This window comes from Castor canadensis, chromosome 8 (assembly GCF_047511655.1).
Source record: "Castor canadensis chromosome 8, mCasCan1.hap1v2, whole genome shotgun sequence".
Lineage (NCBI taxonomy): Eukaryota > Metazoa > Chordata > Mammalia > Rodentia > Castoridae > Castor > Castor canadensis.
Genome location: NC_133393.1, coordinates 77,092,823 through 77,118,476, shown reverse-complemented (window position 1 = coordinate 77,118,476; position 25,654 = coordinate 77,092,823). Strand labels below are relative to the sequence as shown.

General features: G+C 35.5%; 1 protein-coding gene across 1 annotated transcript in view; it reads right to left on the bottom strand.

Annotated features, from left to right (window-relative positions):
- Redic1 (regulator of DNA class I crossover intermediates 1) overlaps window positions 1–15,457 on the bottom strand; it is a 37,290-nt gene extending 21,833 nt beyond the window's left edge. The window contains exons 1-5 of the mRNA XM_074081739.1: window positions 15,352–15,457; window positions 11,549–11,681; window positions 11,123–11,171; window positions 9,423–9,596; window positions 7,785–7,900 (exon numbers count right to left, since the gene is read on the bottom strand). Coding sequence (XP_073937840.1) covers window positions 7,785–7,900; window positions 9,423–9,596; window positions 11,123–11,171; window positions 11,549–11,681; window positions 15,352–15,457 — 578 coding nt within the window. The remainder of the gene's footprint in view (window positions 1–7,784; window positions 7,901–9,422; window positions 9,597–11,122; window positions 11,172–11,548; window positions 11,682–15,351) is intronic.
- Between the last annotated feature and the right edge of the window lie 10,197 nt (window positions 15,458–25,654).

The window sequence follows — 25,654 nt, the reverse complement described above, 5'->3', positions numbered from 1 at the left end:
TGAATAAATGGATAAATGAACTCAGGACAAAAATAGACAACAATAAAGAAGAAATCTGCCAGGATATGGAACACCTCAGAAAAAAGAATGAAACAGAACTGCAAAACAAAACGGAAGGCCAATCCAGCAGAATAGAACAAACAGAAGACAGAATCTCAGAATTTGAAGTTGAAATGGTAATTAAAGGAAAAACCGAAGAACTATTAATTAAACAACTCAAGACCTGTGAAAAGAAAATGCAAGAACTCACTGACTCCATCAAAAGACCAAAATTGAGAATCATGGGCATTGAAGAAGGAGAAGAGGTGCAAGCGAAGGGAATGCGTAATATATTCAACAAAATAATAATGGAAAATTTCCCAAATCTAGAGAAAGATATTCCCATACAGATGCAAGAGGCCTCCAGGACACCAAACAGACCAGATCAAAATAGAACTACTCCATGACATATCATCATTAAAACAACAAGTTCAGAAACTAAGGAAAGAATATTGAATGCTGTAAGAGAGAAAAAACAAGTAACATACAAAGGTAAACCCATCAAAATCACAGCAGACTTCTCAACAGAAACATTAAAAGCAAGAAGAGTGTGGGGTGAGATCTTCCGGGCACTGAATGAAAATAACTTTAACCCCAGGATACTCTACCCAGCAAAGCTATCATTCAAAATAGATGGAGCAATAAAAGTCTTCCATGATAAGCAGAAACTAAAACAATATGTGACCACAAAGCCACCATTACAAAAGATTCTACAAGGGATCCTACACACAGAAAGTGACACCCAACTAAACCATGAAAAGGCAGGCAACACCAAACCACAGGATAAGAAAAAGCAAGACAGAGGAGAGTAACATCAAGTTAGGTACACACAATCAAACCTTCAAACAACTAAGACAACTAAATGGCAGGAATCACCACATACCTATCAGTACTAACGCTTAATGTAATGGACTTAATTCACCCATCAAAAGACACCGTTTGACAAAATGGATTAAAAAAGAAGATCCAACAATTTGTTGCTTACAGGAGACTCATCTCACCAACAGAAATAAGCATATGCTTAGGATGAAAGGCTGGAAGAAGATTTACCAAGCCAATGGCCCCCGAAAACAGGCAGGAGTAGCAATACTTATCTCTGACAAAGTAGACTTCAAACCTACATTGATCAAATGAGATAAAGAAGGACATTCCATACTAATAAAAGGGGAAATAGACCAAAAGGAAATAATAATCATCAACTTGTATGCACCCAATGTCAACGCACCCAATTTCATCAAACATACCCTGAAAGACCTAAAAGCATATATAAATGCCAACACAGTGGTTGTGGGAGACTTTAACACCCCATTGTCATCAATAGATAGGTCATCCAAACAAAAACTCAATAAAGAAATCCAAGATCTAAAATATGCAATAGATCAAATGGACCTAGTAGATGTCTACAGAACATTTCATCCAACCACTACACAATATACATTCTTCTCAGCAGCCCATGGAACCTTCTCCAAAATAGATCATATCCTAGGGCACAAAGCAAGTCTCAGCAAATATAAGAAAATAGAAATAATACCGTGCATAATATCTGACCACAATGCAGTAAAAGTAGAACTCAACAACAAAAGTAAAGACAAAAAACATGCAAACAGCTGGAAACTAAATAACTCATTACTTAATGAAGAATGGAACATCGATGCAATAAAAGAGGAAATTAAAAAGTTCCTGGAAGTCAATGAAAATGAAAACACAACCTACCGGAACCTATGGGACACAGCTAAGGCAGTCTTGAGAGGAAAGTTTATAGCCATGAGTGCATATATTAAAAAGATTGAAAGATCCCAAATCAATGACCTAATGATACATCTCAAACTCCTAGAAAAACAAGAACAAGCAAATTGCAAAACAAATAGAAGGAGAGAAATAGTAAAAATAAGAGTGGAAATCAATGAAATAGAAACCAAAAAAACCATACAAAGAATTAATGAAACAAAAAGTTGGTTCTTTGAAAAAATAAACAAGATCGATAGACCCCTGGCAAATCTGACTAAAATGAGGAGAGAAAAAACCCAAATTAGTAGAATTAGGAATGCAAAAGGGGAGATAACAACAAACACCATGGAAGTCCAGGAAATCATCAGAGACTACTTTGAGAATCTATATTCAAATAAATTTGAAAATCTAAAAGAAATGGACAGATTTCTAGATACATATGATCATCCAAAATTGAACCAAGAGGAAATTAATCACCTGAATAGACCTATAACACAAAATGAAATTGAAACAGCAATCAAGAGTCTCCCCAAAAAGAAAAGTCCAGGACCTGATGGATTCTCTGCTGAATTCTATCAGACCTTTAAAGAAGAACTGATACCAACCCTCCTTAAACTGTTCCACGAAATAGAAAGGGAAGGAAAACTGCCAAACACATTTTATGAAGCCAGTATTACACTTATCCCAAAACCAGGCAAAGACACCTCCAAAAAGGAGAACTATAGGCCAATCTCCTTAATGAACATCGATGCAAAAATCCTCAACAAAATAATGGCAAATGGAATTCAGCAACACATCAAAAAGATTATTCACCACGACCAAGTAGGCTTCATCCCAGGGATGCAGGGGTGGTTCAACATATGAAAATCAATAAATGTAATAAACCACATTAACAGAAGCAAAGACAAAAACCACTTGATCATCTCAATAGATGCAGAAAAAGCCTTTGATAAGATCCAACACCATTTCATGATAAAAGCTCTAAGAAAACTAGGAATAGAAGGAAAGTTCATCAACATTATAAAAGCTATATATGACAAACCTACAGCCAGCATTATACTTAATGGAGAAAAACTGAAACCATTCCCTCTAAAATCCGGAACCAGACAAGGATGCCCACTATCTCCACTCCTATTCAACATAGTACTGGAATTCCTAGCCAGAGCAATTAGGCAAGAAGAAGGAATAAAAGGAATACAAATAGGTAAAGAAACTGTCAAAATATCCCTATTTGCAGACGACATGATCCTATACCTTAAAGACCCAAAAAACTCTACTCAGAAGCTTCTAGACATCATCAATAGCTATAGCAAGGTAGCAGGATATAAAATCAACATAGAATCATTAGCATTTCTATACACTAACAATGAGCAAACTGAAAAAGAATGTATGAAAACAATTCCATTTACAGTAGCCTCAAAAAAAATCAAATACCTAGGTGTAAACCTAACAAAAGATGTGAAAGACCTCTACAAGGAAAACTATACACTTCTGAAGAAAGAGATTGAGGAAGACTATAGAACGTGGAGAGATCTCCCATGCTCATGGATTGGTAGAATCAACATAGTAAAAATGTCGATACTCCCCAAAGTAATCTACATGTTTAATGCAATTCCCATCAAAATTCCAATGACATTCATCAAAGAGATTGAAAAATCTACTGTGAAATTTATATGGAAACACAAGAGGCCACGAATAGCCAAGGCAATACTCAGTCAAAAGAACAATGCAGGAGGTATCACAATACCTGACTTCAAACTATATTACAAAGCAATAACAATAAAAACAGCATGGTACTGGCACAAAAACAGACATGAAGACCAGTGGAACAGAATAGAGGACCCAGATATGAAGCCACACAACTATAAGCAACTTATCTTTGACAAAGGAGCTAAAAATATACGATGGAGAAATAGCAGCGTCTTCAACAAAAACTGCTGGGAAAACTGGTTAGCAGTCTGCAAAAAACTGAAACTAGATCCATGTATATCACCCTATACCAAGATTAACTCAAAATGGATCAAGGATCTTAATATCAGACCCCAAACTCTTAAGTTGATACAAGAAAGAGTAGGAAATACTCTGGAGGCTACTTAAAAAGCTGGACATCAATCTACCATTTGATCCAGCAATACCACTCTCGGGGATATACCCAAAAGACTGTTACTCCAGAGGCACCTGCACATCCATGTTTATTGCAGCACTATTCACAATAGCCAAGTTATGGAAACAGCCAAGCTGCCCCAGCACTGACGAATGGATTAAGAAAATGTGGTATCTATACACAATGAAATTTTATGCTGCCATGAAGAAGAACGAAATGTTCTCACTTGCAGGTAAATGGATGGAATTGGAGAACATCATTCTGAGTGAGGTTAGCCTGGCCCAAAAGACCAAAAATCGTATGTTCTCCCTCATATGTGGACATTAGATCAAGGGCAAACACAACAAGGGGATTGGACTATGAGCACATGATAAAAGCGAGAGCACACAAGGAAGGGGTGAGGATAGGTAATGCACCTAAAAAACTAGCTAGCATTTGTTGCCCTTAACGCAGAGAAACTAAAGCAGATACCTTAAAGCAACTGAGGCCAATAGGAAAAGGGGAACAGGTACTAGAGAAAAGGTTAGATCAAAAAGAATTAACCTAGAAGGTAACACCCACGCACAGGAAATCAATGTGAGTCAATGCCCTGTATAGCTATCCTTATCTCAACCAGCAAAAACCCTTGTTCCTTCCTATTATTGCTTATACTCTCCCTACAACAAAATTAGAAATAAGGGCAAAATAGTTTCTGCTGGGTATTGGTGGGGGGAGAGGGAGGGGGCGGAGTGGGTGGTAAGGGAGGGGGTGGGGGCAGGGGGGAGAAATGAACCAAGCCTTGTATGCACATATGAATAATAAAAGAAAAAAGAAAAAAAAAACTATATTAGGTATTTTGTTACAGTGACACAAAGCTAGATAATGCAGGTGGGGAAGAAGTGAGAAAAATATTTGAAGAAATAATGGTGAAAAGTTTCCCAAACTTGATATAAAAAAAACCCTACTACACAGTTTCAAGAAGCTCAACAAAGGCCAAACTTGAGAAATAGAATGGAAATCAATAATAGAAGATTCATGATAGAAAAATCTTAAAAACAAGAGAAAAGTATATATTATATAAACAAATATTAAGATAAGGATAACAGCAAACTTCTAGTTGGAAACAATATCAAGTTAAAAGACATGTTTCACGGTGGACTTCCAGACCACGTATGATGAGCTAGCTCAGAAAAATAGAGGAGCAGATTAAGAAGTTCACCACAGTGATCACCCATAGTAGCTGAGATTGGAGCTCATGGAGCTGAGATGCAAGACTCAGTCCTTAGAGATGAACCTGGATTCAATAAAAAAATCTGGAGGCCAATTTGAAGAATAGCCTGAGTGACATGAAGGTCCACCATACCAAGGAGATGGAGTAACTCAATGGGGGTCCTGCTGCACCTGGAGTTGGAGCTAGAACAGATCCAGGGAGAAGGGTAGCACCAGGCTCAGAAGTACAGATCCTGTGGAACATGAAGGTCAAGCTAAAGCTGAGATCACCACTTACAGCCATCTACTGGAAGAAGGGAAAGACGTCAATCATCATGACATCCTGATGACAGCACTCCATACAAACTACCCAAAAGACCACAACCAACAGAATCACAAATGGCAAAATGGTGTCTGAGACCAATAATAGCAAAGTTCTGAGGCACAGTGTTTAGGCAGAGAAGGAGAGTCCCCTTAGGGAACAAGAGGCCAAAAAAAGTTCAGAAGTCACTAGAAAAAAACATAAACAAGAGCACAATAAACACTTTTAAATATACAAAAGATGAGAACAGATCTACAGCACAAGAAATGTTAAAGGAAATCTTTCAAACAGAAGGAAAATATCACCAGATGGAAATCTCAATCTACATAAACTAATGAAGACCACTAAAAGCAATAAATATGTGCTTAAATTATGTTTTCTTATTTTTTAGCTCTCCTCAAAGCAAAAATAGCAAGAATATTTTATTGGGTTTATCACATCCACACAAGCAAAATGTATGAAGTACAACATAAATCCCAAAGGGAATAAATGGAGTTTCTACTACTGTAAGTAGAATACTATTATTTGAAAATAGACTGTGATAAATCAAGATATATTCTATAAATTCTAAAGCAATCACTGTAAAACAAAAGTTATAGCTAATAAACTAGTAAAAGAGATCAAATAAAGTCATAAGAAATACCCAAGTCACTTAATGGTACAAAAAAAGAGAGAACAAGGACTACATGGAGCAAATAAAAAGTAAGTAAGAAAAGAGTAGATTTATAACCAACCATGTAAGTTGTTGCATTGAATGTAAACCATATGCCTAGCCATAATACAATTCTCAATAAATTCAAAAGTATCAAATAATGCAAAGTATTCTTTGTCACAGTGGAACAATTCAGAAAATGAGAGAAGTCTTAGGATTTTGGAGAACCAAATAATACATTTCTAAATAATCCAAGGATAGAAAAGTAGATCAAAGGGAAAATTTAAAAATATTTTGAAATGAAATATAAAATTATAATTTAGCAGAAAATTTATAACCCTAAATACCTGCATTAGAAAAGAAAGGTCTCAAAACAATGACTTTAGCTTATCTCAAGCAACTAGAGAAAAGATGACTGAATTAAATCCAACAAAACACCCAAAAGGAAATAAAAATACAAGAGAAGTCAATGACATAAAAAAATAGAAAACAAGAGCCACGAAACTAAAAGTTGATTCTGTGATATGAAAAATAAAATTGTTAAGCCTGTGGTCAGCATAATCAGGCTAAAAAAGAAGACACAACGTGCAGTATTAGTAATGAAAGAAAATACTATAGATGTTAAAGACAGTAAGAGGATGTATGAATAACTTTATATTAATAAGTTTTACAAGGTAGACAATATTCATTTATTTTATTCTATTTGGCAGTACTAGAGCCTCATACTTGTCATTCATTTTATTCATTCATGATATTCATACATCCTTATACTTGCTAGGAAGTTTCTCTACCACCTGAGCCCTAACCCTTTTTTATTTTAGTTATTTTTTAGAGAGTGTCTCACTGTTTTTGCCCAGGCCAGCCTTGGACCATGATTTTCCTACCTATGTTTCTCACATATCTGTGATTACAGATGTATACCACTATGCTTACTCATTTGTTGACATAGGGGGTCTTGTTAATTTTTTTCCTAGCCTGGCCTCAAACTGAGAGCCTCCTGCATGTTTATTGTGGCACTATTCACAATAGCCAAGTTATGGAAACAGCCAAGATGCCCCACCTCTGACAAATGGATTAAGAAAATGTAGTATCTATACACAATGGAATTCTATGCAGCCACGAAGAAGAATGAAATGTTATCATTAGCTGGTAAATGGATGGAATTGGAGAACATCATTGTGAGTGAGGTTAGCCTGGCCCAAAAGACCAAAAATCGTATGTTCTTCCTCATATGTGGACATTAGATCAAGGGCAAACACAACAAGGGGATTGGACTTTGATCACAAGATAAAAGCAAGAGCACACAAGGTAAGGATAGGTAAGACACCTAAAAAACTAGCTAGCATTTGTTGCCCTCAACGCAGAGAAACTAAAGCAAATACCTTAAAAGCAACTGAGGCCAATAGGAGAAGGAGACCAGGAACTAGAGAAAAAGTTAGATCAAGAAGAATTAACCTAGATGGTAACACACATGTACAGGAAATCGATGTGAGTCAACTCCCTGTATAGCTATCCTTATCTCAACTAGCAAAAGCCCTTGTTCCTTCATATTATTGCTTATACTCTCTCTTCAACAAAATTAGAGATAAGGGCAAAATAGTTTCTGCCAGGTAGCGAGGAGGAGAGGGAGGGGTGGGGTGGTTGGTAAGGGAGGGTGTGGGGGGGAGGGGGGAGAATTGTATGCACATAAGTTTTTTAAAAAAAAGAATATAGAATTCTACATCTTTAGCTTCTTCAGCATCTTTGCTTACCTTTGTGATCTTTCAAATAATGTTCCAAACTGTGCTGTTTTATGTGATGAACTGAGAACATAATGACCTTCAGTTAACTGTGAAATGAAGGAATCAGAACAACTAACATCACTCAGCTGAAAAAAATGGAAGAAAATGTCAAAATAGTCAATACGCATACATATAATTTAAGGTAATTACCAAAGATGACATTTAAGTGAACTTTGTCTATACTAAAAAACATACTTTTTGGTTTAAAAGAAACAAATTTTAGTTTATATTGAAATCCAAATAAATGTTTTTATCTCAATAAAAACAGTATTTGTATTTGAATAATTGCTAAAATAACAGAGTTCATAGTATGTTGAGTTTACACAAGAATGAATATAGAATTTTTAAACCTATTAAGAAGGGGCCTAAGGTAGAAAGTAGAAAAATGAACCAATTTGGGTTAAAATACATAAATACATGGAAGTGTCACAATGAAATTCCCTGCAAAACTATTTTATACAAACAAAAATGTCTTTTTATTTTCAAAGACAGAGAACAGGAAGGCAAAACAGGTCTGAGGGTTTGGTAACAGTGGAAGTGTGGGGATATAAGAAAGGGTATAGTAGCGTAAATGTGATGGAAATATTATGTACTCATGTATGTAAATAAAAAAGGGAGACCTGTTGAAACTATTCCAGGAATGAGGGGAGGGAGAATAAAGGAGAAAGAAGGAGGGGATGAATTCAGCTATGACATATTGTAAAAACTTTTTAAAATGTCTCATTGTACCCCCAGTACAACAATAATAAAAATAAGTAGATAGACAGATTATGAAAACAAAACAAAACAATGTTCTGGGTATCACAATCTTGTGTAACTAAAAGTTACATTTCTCTAATAGAAAATAGTCATTTGTTCTTCCAATTTAATGAGTAATTTTAAACCATACCGTTAATTTTTCTGAATATCAGTATCATTTAGTACAAAATGGGGATGTATGTTTTCCTCATTACCAGTACACATGAGTACAGTAATCTTTAATAATCTTATTTGTAAACTACATATATACTTAACAGAAAATAATCTCCTTGTATGTTCTATGGCAGATATATTTCAGAATTTTAAAATGTGGACATCTTTACATTTTTAACTATAGGACACGGTGATTGAACATTTTAAAATTATGTATCTATGTATATTTGTACAGTGTTAACTGAAGTGTATACATAAACAGCTGTCATCATTCAAATCATGAAGAGAAGTAAGCCATCACAACTCATCTGGTAAGACTCTGTGATCACTGAGACTTACACTACCATTCACATCTGCCTCCCTCATGGTGCATACTGAGTCCCAATCAGCCATTTACAGTTATTATAAACACCAACTATTACCAAAACATTCGACTATTCTCAATTTTACTATCAATAATTTTCTAAAAGAATGTAGTTACCAAGGCTTTTAAAGAACATTCCAGTTTTTGGATATATGATCTACTATAGTATAAGGAATTAAATTTTGACCTAAAAGTAATTATTATCCCTAATTTATTTCTGAATCTAGTTATATGTGCACCAATTTGAAGCTTACATTTTTCAAATTTATAAAATGAGAAGACAGAATGTATCATAAAAATATGACATGTAAGAACCAATGATTCCAAGGTACCTGCTCAGTTTGCCTTTTCCAAGGACATGGCACTATTCTGGGAGTGGAATTTTGTTTTGGAATATGCCTGTTAGAAGAGCATGCTGCTGACAATGACAGTGGGGAGTATCTATAGCTTTCTGTCCTGTGGAACTGAGGTCCAAACATATTGTATGAGTTCATGTCTTGTGATGACTATACGAAAAGAGATAAAGAAATCAAAATAGTAGAACTGAAATATATGAAAAGGACATAGGCTGCAAAAGACAAAGTCCTAAGGAAGGCGAGCTGTCAATAACAGACAGGACAGCTTAACATAAAACAGGCACCCCACTAAGATTTCACTCTGCCTTCCCCACCTAGCTCCCCTCCACCTTCAGGCTCCCTTGCCACTTGCCATCCTCTAATGACAAGAAATCTGAGTTGCACTAACCCCCAATTGAGATGACAAGATTTCCAAGGGATTATATTAATACCATTGCCATTACCTTTCTGATCTAGTTTAACTCTGACCATTCAAGAGTAAAAAAGAAGTGCTTTAATTTTAAACAAAATTGTAAGTGTTAATCACACAATCTGTGTGATTTAATCAATTTTCTAATTGATTAAAATAATATTTGCTAAAAATAATTGTTTGTTATACTTTGAAAGAAAAGCCATCTTGAGATCAACATTAATACTAACATCAAAATTTGATATAAAATAATCTTGGTTGAAAAGATGAATTGTTCAATAATCATGGAAATCTGCAGTAAGAATCCCTAAGTAAATTGTTCCCTCACAAAACTTTTGTTCCTCACAAAACTTTAGTAACAAGCAGAATCAAATGTTATGCACACATAACTTTAGTCACATTCCCAATATTACAAATGGATTTTCATAAGCAATCAATTAAAATATCTTTTATGGTGCTGTACACTGGAAACCTTTTAAAAGAATTATTTGGGGCTGGGCATAATAGCTGAGCCCTATAATCCCAGTTACTCAGGAGGCAAAGATAACGGTTCAAGGCCAGTCATGACAAAAATTTAGTGAGACCACATTTCAACCAACAAGCTGGGTATGGTAGTATGCTTCTTTAATCCCAGCTACCAGGAGACATAGGTTAGGAGGATTGTGATCCAAGGTCAGTCCTGGGCAAAAATGTGAGGCCCTGTTCAAAAAATAAAAAAGCAAAAAAGGCCTGGCACATGGCTTAAGTGAGAGAGCACCTAACTACAAGTGCGAGACCCTGAGCTCAAACCCCAGTACTGCAAAAATTAAAAGAAAACATTTAAAAAATGGTAAAAGATGCAGGTCATGGTAGCATACCCCTGTATCCCAGCTACTCAGAAGGTAGAGGTGGGAGACTCAGAGTTCAAAGACATCTAGGACAGAAGTCAGCAAGACCTTATCTCAAAAACAAGCTGGGTATAGTAGTAAAAGCCTATAATCCCAGCTAGATGGGAAGCAGAAGCAGGATGATAGTGGTTCAAGGCTAGCTTGGGGCAAAAAGCATGAGACCTTATTTGAAAAATAAAACAAAAAAGGGCTGGAGTTGGCTCAAGTAGAACAGTGCTTGCCTAGCAAGTATAACATCCTAAGTTCAAAACCCAGTACCACCAAAAAAACCAAAAAGCTTTGTAAAGGATAACTAATTTCCCCCAATATTCAAAAATTTAGATTATTCAGTAGCATGTCACAACTGTTAAAACAACTTATAATTTTTTTATAAGTCTTACCTGAACTGGGCCAAGTTCTTCCTTACAACTTGGTTCTTGATAGTGTATACTAAAGGAAAGAAAATTTTAAGATTAAAAAAATAATTAGCAATATAATTGATTTTTATGTATTTTAAATTCATAGTACTCTATATATCCACACAGGAACATATAGAATTCTAAATAAATCATTCCAGAGTCATAACATTACTGAGCTTTATAAAAATTATATTGCTACTAGAATAGACATTTTGTCATAAAGAAAGTCAAGGTAAGTGTACAAAACACCTAGGGCCATTTGATGGAGGCCTAATAGTTTTATAATATCATTAGACAAACAAAAACTGGAGCTTGAAGGTAAGTCCTTTTAAACACTTTCCAATGAGTAAAAGTACTCATAATAGCCAGTTTAAATACCTAATAATGTAATTCCCAACTAAAACTTACTTGTTTTCTTTGTCATCGAGGTAGAGTTTAGAAGGTGTGCAGTTAGGCAACATTTGAAGTTCTAAATCATGCTTTCTTATAGGGATTTTTATGTCTTTATTCATATTCACATGAACTGGCTTTTTCACATGTTCTATAATTAAAATATGTTAAATAACAATTTAAAAACAAGAATAAAACATTTTATAACACCATTGTTTTTTATATATCATGTTCACTAAATAAATGTGCACCTAAGAAATTTTTACTAAAAAACATATTCTATACATATTAGAAAAAGTTATTACAGTACTAACTAATCAAATCTTTTTTGTCTTCTCACATAATCCTCAAGAAAGAGGCCCTATGAATTCATTTCTACTCTTTTCTTCCTCCAAGACTTTCCTGATTCCCTAGACATCAGATGTTTTCTGTTCTCATAGCGCTACATATTTTCTCTTCTATAGCATTTGACACACTTCATTGCACTTGATTAATTTTACCTCACTAGATTTTAAACTTTATAAAGGCCTTGTCTCTCTTTATAAAAAGTTATCACTGTTTTGTTTGTTCAGTACTTTAACCCACTCTCTTTTTCCAAGAAATTATTTTTGTACCCAGTCCAACTACCTGGTCCTGATGGGGACTTCCTATCATCCTTTGCAGAAAGGGATTTACAAACCTAGGTTTAGAGGTAGCAATTTGACCAAAGATGAAATGGTAATAGAATCCTATCCCTCCAAAAGTGAAGGTGTTCCACTGCTGGAACCTGGTACCAGTAGCACAAGGCAACATCCTTCCAGTGGAAATGAAAATACCCTGGAACCAGAGAAATAACTCACAGTCCTTCTTTGGGGGCGAAACTACAAGAGGTGGGCAATAGTGGTTTCTTAAGGTGGAGTTTTGAAACTTAATGATGAAGACAATCTGAGAAAATGAAGCTAATCTCTTAAAGGCAAAAGAGCCTCAGCAGCATTCAAGTTCCTGATTAAAGATGCTTCTGAGATCCACCATACCATCATCCTTCCTTTTAGTTGAATGAAGAAATACATTTCCTTTTTTGGATTTCTGCCATTAGCAGTCATGAGTCCTGATTAATAAAGTCTTGCTTTCCATTTCATCCCAGCACTCAATGCAGTACTTACAGTAGGTACTCAATAAAAATAGGTTGAATAAATAGATGAATGCATGTATGAAAAGAACATGTGGAGCTGGGTGCTTGGTTGCTCATGCCCATAATCTTAGCTACATGGGAGGATTGCTAGTTTGTAGTCAGCCTGGTCAAATAGTTTGAGAGACTGCATATCCAAAATAACCAGAGCAAAATGTATTGGAGGTATGGTTTAAGTGGTAGAGCACCTGCTTTGCAAGCATGAAGCCCTGAGTTCTAACCCCAGTCCCACCAAAAAAAAAAAGAAACATGAGAAAGTGATGGAGTTCAGTATACATTACCCCAACACGGTACCCTAACACATGAAAAAAACTGCAGAAGCAGGAAGATCACTATCAGCTTCCTTTCTTCTTCCCAAGATAAACCATAGAACTTAGGAAAGAATTTTATGACCCTCCCCTAAACCAAGTCATAAAACCTTCATTTGAAAGGTGTTCTCCTGAAGGGAAGGATCATCTTTTTTTAATCAATTAATTAATTTATTTATAGTGATGAGGATGGAACTCAGGTCCTTGTGCACAATAAGCAAGTGCTTTACCACCAACCTATATACATCCCCAGCCAGAGGATCCTTATCTCTGAAGACACAGGATCAGAGAAGAATTTGAACAAACAGTCCTTGGTAAGTTCTCCTTAGGCTGTTACCTTTAGATAATAGTCTTTAAAAAAACCTCAATCATACTTCTTCACAGATACCCACTTCATCAAATCTAGCAACAAAATGCACAGGTTTACCCATTTCTTCAGATCTTCATTTACTTATGAAGGCCCTCATATCATCTGTATTTTATTTGGGAGGCCTCAGCCATGAACCTAGTGATGGATTAGGAAAATACACTTTTCCTGCTCTACAAAAGGAAATAAGTAAAGGTAAACACATCAGATTTACAATAAGTTTTATTCCCCAAATGCATAAATAATGCTATCAAATAAGCTAACAAAGTACTTAGGTAGCACTTGGCATGGTACTTTGTACATGTTAGATGTCTAAGCATTGAAGCATCCTGAGCAAGTTTGGGCCTCTTGAAATACAGATGGGATTTCTGACAGTCTGGATCCCTAGATTTTTTTTTTTTTAAACTGGGAAATGGAACTCAGTCAGGGCCTTCCACTTGCTAGGCAGGTATCCTACTTCTACAGTTTTGTTTTTGTAGTGAAAGTGATAGTAAAGTTAATTAGGAAAGGAATGCACTTTCAACAAATTGGAAGTGGGTTATCTCTGGAGAGAGAATGAGAATGGCTTCCAGTCCCTTTTGTGTTGGTTATTTTTGAGATAGGGTCTCATTTTATGCCCAGACCAGCCTGAACCACGATCCTCCTATTTGTGCTTCCCTACATAGCTGGGATGACAGCCACACACCACTGTGCCCAGCCATTGCTTGAGATAAAGTCTGAACTTTTTGCCCAGGGGATTGAACTGTGATCCTTCTGATTTCTGCCTTATACGCTTGAGGCACCACACTCAGCCCAAATACTGTGGAATTCTAAGTAGCAGACGCGGGCTTTGCAAAGTGGTCCAATTTTGCCACATCCCCCTAAGATGGCTCTCAAATGGATCAATGTCATTTTTAAGACTATTCTGGTTAATACTGTTAGGTGAAGGCAGCTATATCCTAATTCATGAATTAAAAGCCAATTGAAAGAGAATGATGGAGGGGGGTGAATTCAAGTACGATATATTGTAAGAACTGCCGTAAACATCACAGTGTACCCCCAGTACAACAATAACTTAAATAAATTTTTTTAAAACTGTTGGGTGCCAAAAACTATACTGAGAATATAAATAAATGTGGCCAGCCTCCTCCCTACATCCAGTGCTTATGATGGAACCCAGGACCTTGTACATACTAAGCAAGTGCTCTACCACTAAGCTACACCCACCAAGTCCCTCTTAGGCTAGTTAAATCTAGAGGTTGTCAAACAATTGCAATATTGTCTTCCAAATTAAATAAAAATGCAAATTATTCCAGGCCTGAAAAAAAAAGTATAACTAAAATTATAATTAATGGAAAGAGAAAGAAAAATTGTAGAGAAAGGAAATAAAGAGATAAAAATATTCTGATTAATTTCCCTGATGAATTATTTAAGCCCTCATTTTTGTACTTGTTTTAAAAATTACATATCAGATACAAACATGTTCCCTCAAGAGAGAGAAAGGATTAACTTCTCATTTACTCGAAGTATCAAGTACAGGACAAAATGGACTTCATTTTCTTTATTATCTACAATAGCTATCATTCCAGGAATACATGAGAAATAATTCAAGTCGTGAGACAGGAAACCAGTCATTAAGACAAAAATCCTTCCAACAATTTCTTAAATAACAATAGATAATAGGCACATTTATCATTCCCTACTCAAGCTGAACTTTAGTGAGTGTTACAAAGAACTTCTTAACTGCAACAATCACACTGTAATAAATTAAATGATACCTAAAAATTTTATATAGCACATACACAATCTAAATATGAAAATAAATGGATTAAGCAACAAAAGATTTTATGCAAAATTAACTAAACTAATTTAAGAGAGCAACCAAGTCTTAAAATTAATTTTTCGTAGCTTTGAGTTCTAAAATTTCAAATTGACTACAAAGTGAAGTGCTTTTATGATCACATCAAGGTCAAAACAAAATACTGTCGGAAAGACTTACCAGGTGTTTTCTTCTTGCAAGATATCTGATTTACCATATACAGGTTAAGAAGATCTAAACTGACGGTGGAATTTTTGACAGGGGACAAAACTCTCAGTAATTTCATTTTTGATTTTAACCTGTTTCTTTCAAAGTATTCCTAAAATATTTAAAAATTTAAAAAATTAATGCACCAAGTGGTTTAAGGCAGAATCATAAATAACAAAAGCACTAATACGATTAAATCACTAACGATGTTTTTACATTTTTATAACAACACTTTTGTATGTTTACATATGAATTTAAATCAATCATGATAACTTACTTGTAGCTTGTCTAAAGACTCTAAATTTTGCAAATTTTATGCTCTTTCTATTCTTAAACATAACTTTTTAAATGGAACTTTAAAAAGCTACTACCAGGTATCAAAAATTAGAAATTATCTGGATGCAGAAAACAAAAACAAATATAGTAACAAAAATAAATCTCACAGTTTAAAATCTTGGTTTTCTACAAAGTATGCTACTGTATGGATATAAAAATGCTGAAAGATATGTATAGCTAAGTGCCATTCAAATAAGATGAGAAGAAAAAAACTATTTAAGAACTAATCTGCAACCAATACCAACTTAATTCACTGTGTCATCCCTCCATGCCAGCTAGATGTTTGTTTTTGTAAAACCAGGCTTGCAAAAAATGATCATTCTTCATTCAGTTTTTTTCTTCCTGGCATTTAGAATATAATTGTTCTTCCTGATCTTCATTCTTTTTTTTTTTTTTTTTGGCATTACCGAGGTTTGAACTCAGGGCCTCATGCTTGCTATGTAGGCACTCTCCCAAATGAGCCATTCCACCAGCCCTTCATTATTTTTTTTTCAGATTACATCCTTAATTTATTAAATTCAGAAGCATTTGTTTAACATTTATTTATTGTGCCTGACACTAACAAACTGTCTTCAAACATCTTCCCTTCCATTAAGTAGTTCATAATACAGTGGCATAAGCTTGCTCATAAATGTGAGTTTTTAAAAGTGAGAAAATCCAAGATGGCAAAAAATTTAATACAAGAGGTCACATTTTGAAGATGTTAAGGCTCTTTCACATTAACATCTCAAAATATTGTCAATTATCAGCTTTTAAGATTGAAAAAAAATTGTAAGAACCATAAGAAACTTGTGAAATGTCAAGTAAAAAAATAAAAATCCTGTTACATGAAATAAAAACCTTAGATAAAAGGTATTTATCCATATTTTATTTCAGTGCTCTACAACTTTAAATTGAACTAAAATGTCTTTTAAAGGACCACATTGTGTATGGTTTTGCATTGAAATAACAGTACATTCAAGATGCAAATATTTTCCCCTCTTGGAAAAAGTGACAAATCAATGTTAAATCTTATAATTGATAGTATCTTGGAATTAAGATGTTATTTCTTAAGGCACTACATTTTATGAAAGAGATACAGTGAGGAAGACAGTGATAAACTACAACTAAGCAAGATAAGGGATGGCACAATGTCCTCAGGAAGGGTAACTCATGGGTTGAGATTAGTGTTAACAGAGGGAGAAGTGGAGAATAGGAAAAGTTTCTCAGGAACTGATTTCTAAGATAGATGAATGAATTGGAGTTAGCCAAAGAGGGTAGGAACATAAGTTTCCAGGAATAAGGAAGCACAGTAAAGGGAGTAAGGCTTTTTATTCTAGGGAATACTGTCAAAGAGGTTTGTCCTTTATACACTAGTTATCATGGTAGCCCCTAATTTCTGTGTTCCTACAAAAGACAAAGGTATGTGACTGATTTGCCTGGCAAGACTAAGCTCAATTTTTCTGTGAAGTTTCGCTTGTTAGAGAAAACTAGAAAACTATGAAGAAAATTGGAAAAATTTCAGAAAAATCAAAATTAACTTACAAATAGCCATTAATAAACAACCAGAGACAGAAATAAAATCTACAGAATGTGTCAAATCTTAAGAGAAGTTTGTTTCAAGAAGAAGGGATGGCAGACTGTATAGGAGATAATGACATAGTAAAGTAAGTTGAACAGAAAAGTATTTTTTCTTGATATTAGCAAGAACTGTATAGTGGAGGGAACTGAGACATGAATGGTAGGTGAGTAAAGGACCACAGCAGGAAAGAGAAAAGATCTAGAGAAGACAACTGTCCTGCTTTCATAATTGCCACACCCTTTTCTTTAAATTTCTCCACTTCTGAACATATTGGTATACTTTTATTTCCTTTTTCATTTTCCTTTCTTATTTTCTGGTTTGAAAAAAATTTTTTGTAAAAGCAATCTTACTTCTTAGATTCTTCTCTGAGTTGCTTCTTTTGCTAAATATTATATACTTGAGTGATCCACGTCAACTACATGCAGTTAATACAATTTCACTGCTAAACCAATAGTTGATATGCCATAATTTCTTTAATGATACCACTGCTGAAGGATGTTTGTGTTGTTCTCTTCCCTTTCTCCTCCTTCCCCACGAACTTCTTTCTCTTTCTCTTTTTGTTTTATATTCTAGCAACAGTCACCCAGTCTTGAACCTAGTATACATCTCCAAGTATACATGTGCAAAAGTTTCTCTTAGATATGTACTGCTCAGTCATAAAGTATATATGTGTGTAAGTACAACACAATCAAAATGAAAAGGCAAAATAAATGGAAGTAGGACACAAAATATGAGACCGTTACAGTACCCTAGGCAATAAGTGATCATTTCAGCACTTGAGTTACAGTGCTAACACGACAGGTAGTAAGAAGTCATCAGATTTGTGAAGTATCTTGAAACTAGCAAGACAGTAAGAATCAATAATGATCTGTATGTGTCTCCCTAAGCAAAATGGGCAATCAAGCTATGTAAAGAACAGAGAAGACTAAAAGAAGATGATCTTACAGTTTCACCTAGGTGAATTTATTAAGGGTGGAAAAAATATTTCAGAAGATGACTATTCAAATAAGGCCAACATTAGTAAAAATATTTTTTCTTTACCTTTTGCTTTCTCCTTTCCTGCTTGATCAGAACCCTGGTCCTGAAAAGGGAAGTAAGACAAAACATAGTGTTTAAGAAATGGTCTCTGTGATGACTGCCATATCAGTTGAAAACTTGAAAATAAAAGCTAAAAATGTAGTGGTCTTTGCATTATTTTTTATAAAGAAACTGAAAATGTTTTTAAAGTTTTATGTTTCACAAAATATTCTTAGGAAATCCAAGATACAATTTAAAAAAAAAACTACTCCATACCTACAATGAATAATTTAGCACAACAATAAAGCTGAGTTATAAAATCAAGATAAGCAAACAGAAAACTTTGCTTTGGAAAGGTTATATCATTTTCTTATCTAATAGCAATATGCTTGGTTAACACTTCTATCTTCTTTGCCTTTCTTTGCATTTCAACATTATAGTGAAATCAACAGGGAACACAGATAAAGTAAAATCTCTTTAGCTTTAAGGAAATGTTAAATTTATTGTTAATGTAACATCGTTTACATTAATATATCAGCTATATGTATTTGAAATCTCAGAGCTAGGCATGATGTCACATGCCTGCTGTCCCAGCACTTGGGAGGAAAAGGATAGAAACTTTGAGGCTAGCCTGCACTATACAAGGGATGGAGATATAGTTCAGTGGTAGAACACTTGCTTGGTAGGCACCAGGTCCTGGCTCTGAACCCCAGAACATTCTGTTTTAAGTCAGTTCAAGTGGCTGTAATAAAATATAATAAATTGGGTAGCTGATATTGAGCTCAGAAAACTGTACCCCAAAGTAGGCCACTCTGACATGTTGAGTAATTTGAACTGAGAAGGCCTCAAAAGCAAAGTCTCTCTGACCTTCTCCTGCCTTCCCTTCTACTGCACCTCTCTCTCCCAAAGTGGATCATAGGAACTAGAATCTCTCTTTCCTAAAGTCAATCATAAAACCTAAAAATATTGCTCTCATTTTCCCTCTTTCTTTGTAAGATATAGCCTTAAAAGAAATTCTCTGACCTATCTTGTTTCATACAGATCACGGAACCTCCATTCCAGAAGGGGTCTTGCCTATACCCAGCCAGAAAGAATGCCACACATTCTATGAAGAATCTCAAAAGACAGTCTTTGCTGGATTTACCCTCTTAGTCTATAACCATTATGTTATATCCTTTGTGTGCAGTAACATTTCTATATGGATGCCCATTCTTCATTAAATCTAAGCATAAAAATGAAGTTTTCTGTGGGTCTTTGGTCTTCATTTCTGAAGGCTCCTATAACATATAAAAGTGATTAAATAAATCTGTTATGAGTTGCTCTTGATAATCTGTCTTCTTATAGGGAGTGTCAGCTATTGCCTTTATAGCAAGTAAGAAAAGCTATCATACCTTTCACCATACACTGCCAAAATAAATTTATTTCTCACAGATTCTAGAGTCTGTGAAGTCTGGCTCCTAGCCAGAGGATTTGGTGTCTGGCAGAAGGCCCATTTTCTGGTTCATAGATGTTGACTTTTCACTATGTCCTCACATGTCAAAAGAGGGAGCTACTTCTGCAGGGTCTCTTTTAAGGATGCTACTCACAGTCATGAGGGCTGTACCCTTATGCTCTAATCACCTCCCAAAGGCCACCCCCCCAAAACCATCACCTGGGGGGCGGTTAGAAATTCAACATATGAATTTGAGGGAGTAACAGACCATACCATCATCTTTTTAAAAATCTAGTCAATATGGATGTGTTTCATATCTATGATTTTTCTGCCAAAACATGGCACTGATTACCAATGAAAGTGCAGTATTTAATGATTATAAAATGTTGCTCTATTAATAATAGTGGAATGCTATAAAACATTCATGAAAATATAAGCAGATACCTGCAAAATATATGTTTAGATATGTATGAAATTATGGTGTCAAACTCAAGATTTATCCAAGAACTATAGATATAATGACAAAATGTATCTTAATTGTATGAGATTATATAGTATCAAAATAATTGCAAATAGTGAATGCCGTATATCTTGCACCATTCTAATTAGTTTAGACATTTTATACGTATAAACTCATCAAATCTCTACAGCAACTCTCTAATAAGTTCTATTTCTGTCCCTATTTTACTGATGAGAAAACTAAGGCAAAGAAAAATTAAGTAGCTTTCCCAAAGTCACACTGTCAGTGTGGCAGGATTCAAACCCAGGAACGCTTGATTTTGGAATTTTTAACCAAAACTATCTTATACTGCCTCTCGGTTATGTCAAATGAGACTATACAAACATGTTCATTTTTCCCTGTGATTTTAATATTCATCATAAATGACAGTTACGAATACTCAGACTTGGTCTCTGATTAAATGTGTTCTTTAATATATTGCCCATTAACTATGTCTTAATTGGTTATTTTGAGCTCATTGAGCAAAGAACCCTATATTTTCTGCTCCACACAGCATTGTAAGTACAGCTGAAATTCCAACTTTACAAAATAAAACAGGAAAGAAATTACATCTGATTTACTCATCAAATGCTAAGGATGACTTTAGAGGTTATTCCCCATCACTTTAAAACTTGCAGAACATAGGAACAAAAAGCAAAGGGATATTTCAAAGTTCAGAAATACCAATTTTATAAGCACTTTCCATGTTATTGAGCTGAGTAGAATTAGTGATGTCAAAGTCTAAATATATTCTTTATGCATTCATAAATCAAGTGATTTTTATTCCAGACTGATTTTTCTTATCTAGGACACACAGTTCTCAACAATTTTAAGTGCCTGAGAAGAAATTAATTAGGAATTTAGGACCTGATGGATTCTCTGCTGAATTCTACCACACTTTTAAAGAAGAACTAATACCAACCCTCCTTAAACTGTTCCACAAAATAGAAAGGGAAGGAAAACTGCCTAACACATTTTATGAAGCCAGTATTACACTTATCCCAAAACCAGGCAAAGACACCTCCAAAAAGGAGACTATAAGCCAATCTCCTTTTTATTATTATTTTTTTTTATTCACATGTGCATACATTATTTGGGTCATTTCTCCCCCCTACCCCACTCAGTTCCAGGCAGGTCATGTTCTGCCTTTATCACTACTTTTGTTGAAGAAAAGAGACAAGCCTAACAAGGAAGACAAAGTGTTTTTGCTAGTTGAGTTGAGGATAGCTATATAGAAATATTCCTAGCATTGCTTTCGTGAACACGTGTTATGACCCATGTTGATTCATCTCTAACTGATCTTTACCCTGGTTACTGATCTCCATCTCATGATAACCTCTGTTGCTTTAAGGTTTCTGTATTAATTCCCCTGGAGTGGGGACATCAAACGCTTTCATGTTTTGGGTTTTCTACATATTTCCATATCACCAAAATGTGCTCTCCCCTTATCATGTGATCGAAGTTCAACCACATTGCTGCATTTGCCCTAGATCTAAAGTTTGCATATGAGGGAAAACATATGATTTTTGGTCTTCTGAGCTTGGCTGACCTCACTCAGAATGATTTTCTCTAGTTCCATCCAGTTACCTGCAAATGATAAGATTTCATTCTTCTTCATTTTCTTATCCCAAAACCAGGTAAAGACACCTCCAAAAAGGAGAACTATAGGCCAATCTCCTTAATGAACATTGATGCAAAAATCCTTAATAAAATAATGGCACAACAAATTCAACAACACATCAAAAAGATCATTTACCACAACCAAGTTGGCTTCATCCCAGGAATGCAGGGGTGGTTCAACATACGAAAATCGATAAACGTAATAAACCACATTAACAGAAGCAAAGACAAAAACCACTTGATCATCTCAATAGATGCAGAAAAAGCCTTTGATAAGATCCAACACCATTTCATGATGAAAGCTCTAAGAAAACTAGGAATAGAAGGAAAGTACCTCAACATTATAAAAGCTATATATGACAAACCTACAGCCAGCATTATACTTAATGGTGAAAAACTGAAACCATTCCTTCTAAAATCAGGAACCAGACAAGGATGCCCACTATCCCCACTCCTATTCAACATAGTACTGGAATTCCTAGCCAGAACAATTAGGCAAGAAGAAGGAATAAAAGGAATACAAATAGGTAAAGAAACTGTCAAAATATCCCTATTTGTAGATGGCATGATCCCATACCTTAAAGACCCAAAAAACTCCACTCAAAAGCTTCTAGACACCATCAACAGCTATAGCAAGGTAGCAGGATATAAAATCAACATAGAAAAATCATTAGCATTTCTATACACTAACAATGAGCAAACTGAAAAAGAATGTATGAAAATATTTCCATTTACAATATCCTCAAAAAAAATCAAATACCTAGGAGTAAACTTAACAAAGGATGTGAATGACCTCTACAAGGAAAACTATAAACTCCTGAAGAAAGAGATTGAGGAAGACTATAGAAAGTGGAGAGCTCTACCATGTTCATGGATTGATAGAATCAACATAGTATAAATGGTTATATTCCCAAAAGCAATCTACATGTTTAATGCAATTCCCATCAAAATCCCAATGACATTCATCAAAGAGATTGAAAAGTCTACTGTTAGATTTATTTGGAAATACAAGAGACCACGAATAGCCAAGGCAATACTTAGCAAAAAGAACAACACCAGAGGTATCACAATATCCGACTTCAAATTATATTACAAAGCAATAACAATAAAAACAGCATGGTACTGGAACAAAAACAGACATGAAGACCAGTGGAACAGAATAGAGGACCCGGATATGAAGCCACACAACTATAACCAACTTGTCTTTGACAAAGGTGCTAAAAATATACAATGGAGAAAAGACAGCCTCTTCAACAAAAACTGCTGGGAAAACTGGTTAGCAGTCTGCAAAAACTGAAACTAGATCCATGTTTATCACCCTATACCAGTATTAACTCAAGTATTAAGATCAAGGACCTTAATATCAGACCTCAAACTCTAAAGTTGGTACAGGAAAGACTAGGAAATACTTTGGAACTAACAGGTATAGGCAAGAACTTTCTCAATGGAACCCCAGCAGCTCAGCAACTAAGAGATAGCATAGACAAATGGGACTTCATAAAACTAAATCTGCTCAACAAAAGAAATGGTCTCTAAACTGAAGAAACCACCCACAGAGTGGAAGAAAATATTTGCCAGCTACACATCAGACAAAGGACTGATAACCAAAATATATAGGGAACTCAAAAAACTAAACTCTCTCAAAATTAATGAACCAATGAAGAAACGGGCAAGTGAACTAAACAGAACTTTCTCAAAGGAAGAAATTCAAATGGCCAAAAAACACATGAAAAAATGCTCAACATCACTAGCCATTAGGAAATGCAAATCGAAACCACACTAAGATTCCACCTCACCCCTGTTAGAATAGCCATCATTAAAAACACCAACAACAACAGGTGTTGGCGAGGATGTGGGGAAAAAGGAACCCTTATACACTGCTGGTGGGAATGCAAACTAGTACAACCACTCATAAAAAAATTTGGAGATTTCTTAAAAATCTAAACATAGATCTGCCATATGATCCAACAATACCACTCTTGGGGATATACCCAAGGGTATGCGACACAGGTTACTCAAAAGGCACTTGCATACACATGTTCATTGCAGCATTATTCACAATAGCCAAGTTATGGAAACAGCCAAGATGCTCCACTATTGATAAATGGATTAAGAAAATGTGGTATTTATACACAATGGACTACTACTCAGCCATGAAGAAGAATGAAATCTTATTATTTGCAGGTAAATGGATAGAACTGGATAACATCATCCTGAGCAAGGTTAGCCAGGCCCAGAAAGACCAAAAATCATATGTTCTCCCTCATATGCAGACTTTAGATCAAGGGAAACACAACAAGGGGATTGGACTTTGATCACATGATGAGGCGAGAGCACACCAGGGAAGTATGAGGATAGGCAAGAAACCCCCCCAAAAATAACAAGATAGCATTCGATGTCCTCAATGCAAAGGAACTAATGCAGCAACTTTAAAGTGACAGAGGCCAATAGGAGAAGGGGACCAAGAACTAGAGAAAAGGTTAGTTCAAGAAGAATTAAATTAGAATGTAACACATATGTACATGAAAGCACTGTGAGTAAACTCCCTGTCTAGCTATCCTTATCTCAACTAGCAAAAACCCTTGGTTCTTCCTATTACTGCTTATACTCTCTCTTCAACAAAATTAGAGATAAGGGCAAAATAGTTTCTGCCTGGTAGCGAGGGGGTAGGAAGTGGGGGGGTGGGGGGAAGGGGGGAGAAATGACCCAAACATTATATGCACATATGAATAAAAGAAATTTTTAAAAAAGACTGTTAGTCCAGATGCCTAATTATAACTAACAGAAAATACATTGGCTAATTCAAACAGAAAATACATTATTTTTTTTTCATTTTTCTTTTATTATTCATATGTGCATACAAGGCTTGGTTCATTTCTCCCCACTGCCCCCACCCCCTCCCTTACCACCCACTCCGCCCCCTCCCTCTCCCCCCCCAATACCCAGCAGAAACTATTTTGCCCTTATTTCTAATCTTGTTGTAGAGAGAGTATACGCAATAATAGGAAGGACCAAGGGTTTTTGCTGGTTGAGATAAGGATAGCTATACAGGGCATTGACTCACATTGATTTCCTGTACGTGGGTGTTACCTTCTAGGTTAATTCTTTTTGATCTAACCTTTTCTCTAGTACCTGTTCCCCTTTTCCTATTGGCCTCAGTTGCTTTGAGGTATCTGCTTTAGTTTCTCTGCGTTAAGGGCAACAAATGCTAGCTAGTTTTTTAGGTGTCTTACCTATCCTCACCCCTCCCTTGTGTGCTCTCGCTTTTATCATGTGCTCATAGTCCAATCCCCTTGTTGTGTTTGCCCTTGATCTAATGTCCACATATGAGGGAGAACATACGATTTTTGGTTTTTTGAGCCAGGCTAACCTCACTCAGAATGATGTTCTCCAATTCCATCCATTTACCAGCGAATGATAACATTTCATTCTTCTTCATGGCTGCATAAAATTCCATTGTGTATAGATACCACATTTTCTTAATCCATTCGTCAGTGCTGGGGTATCTTGGCTGTTTCCATAACTTGGCTATTGTGAATAGTGCCGCAATAAACATGGATGTGCAGGTGCCTCTGGAGTAACAGTCTTTTGGGTATATCCCCAAGAGTGGTATTGCTGGATCTAATGGTAGATCGATGTCCAGCTTTTTAAGTAGCCTCCAAATTTTTTTCCAGAGTGGTTGTACTAGTCTACATTCCCACCAACAGTGTAAGAGGGTTCCTTTTTCCCCGCATCCTCGCCAACACCTGTTGTTGGTGGTGTTGCTGATGATGGCTATTCTAACAGGGGTGAGGTGGAATCTTAGCGTGGT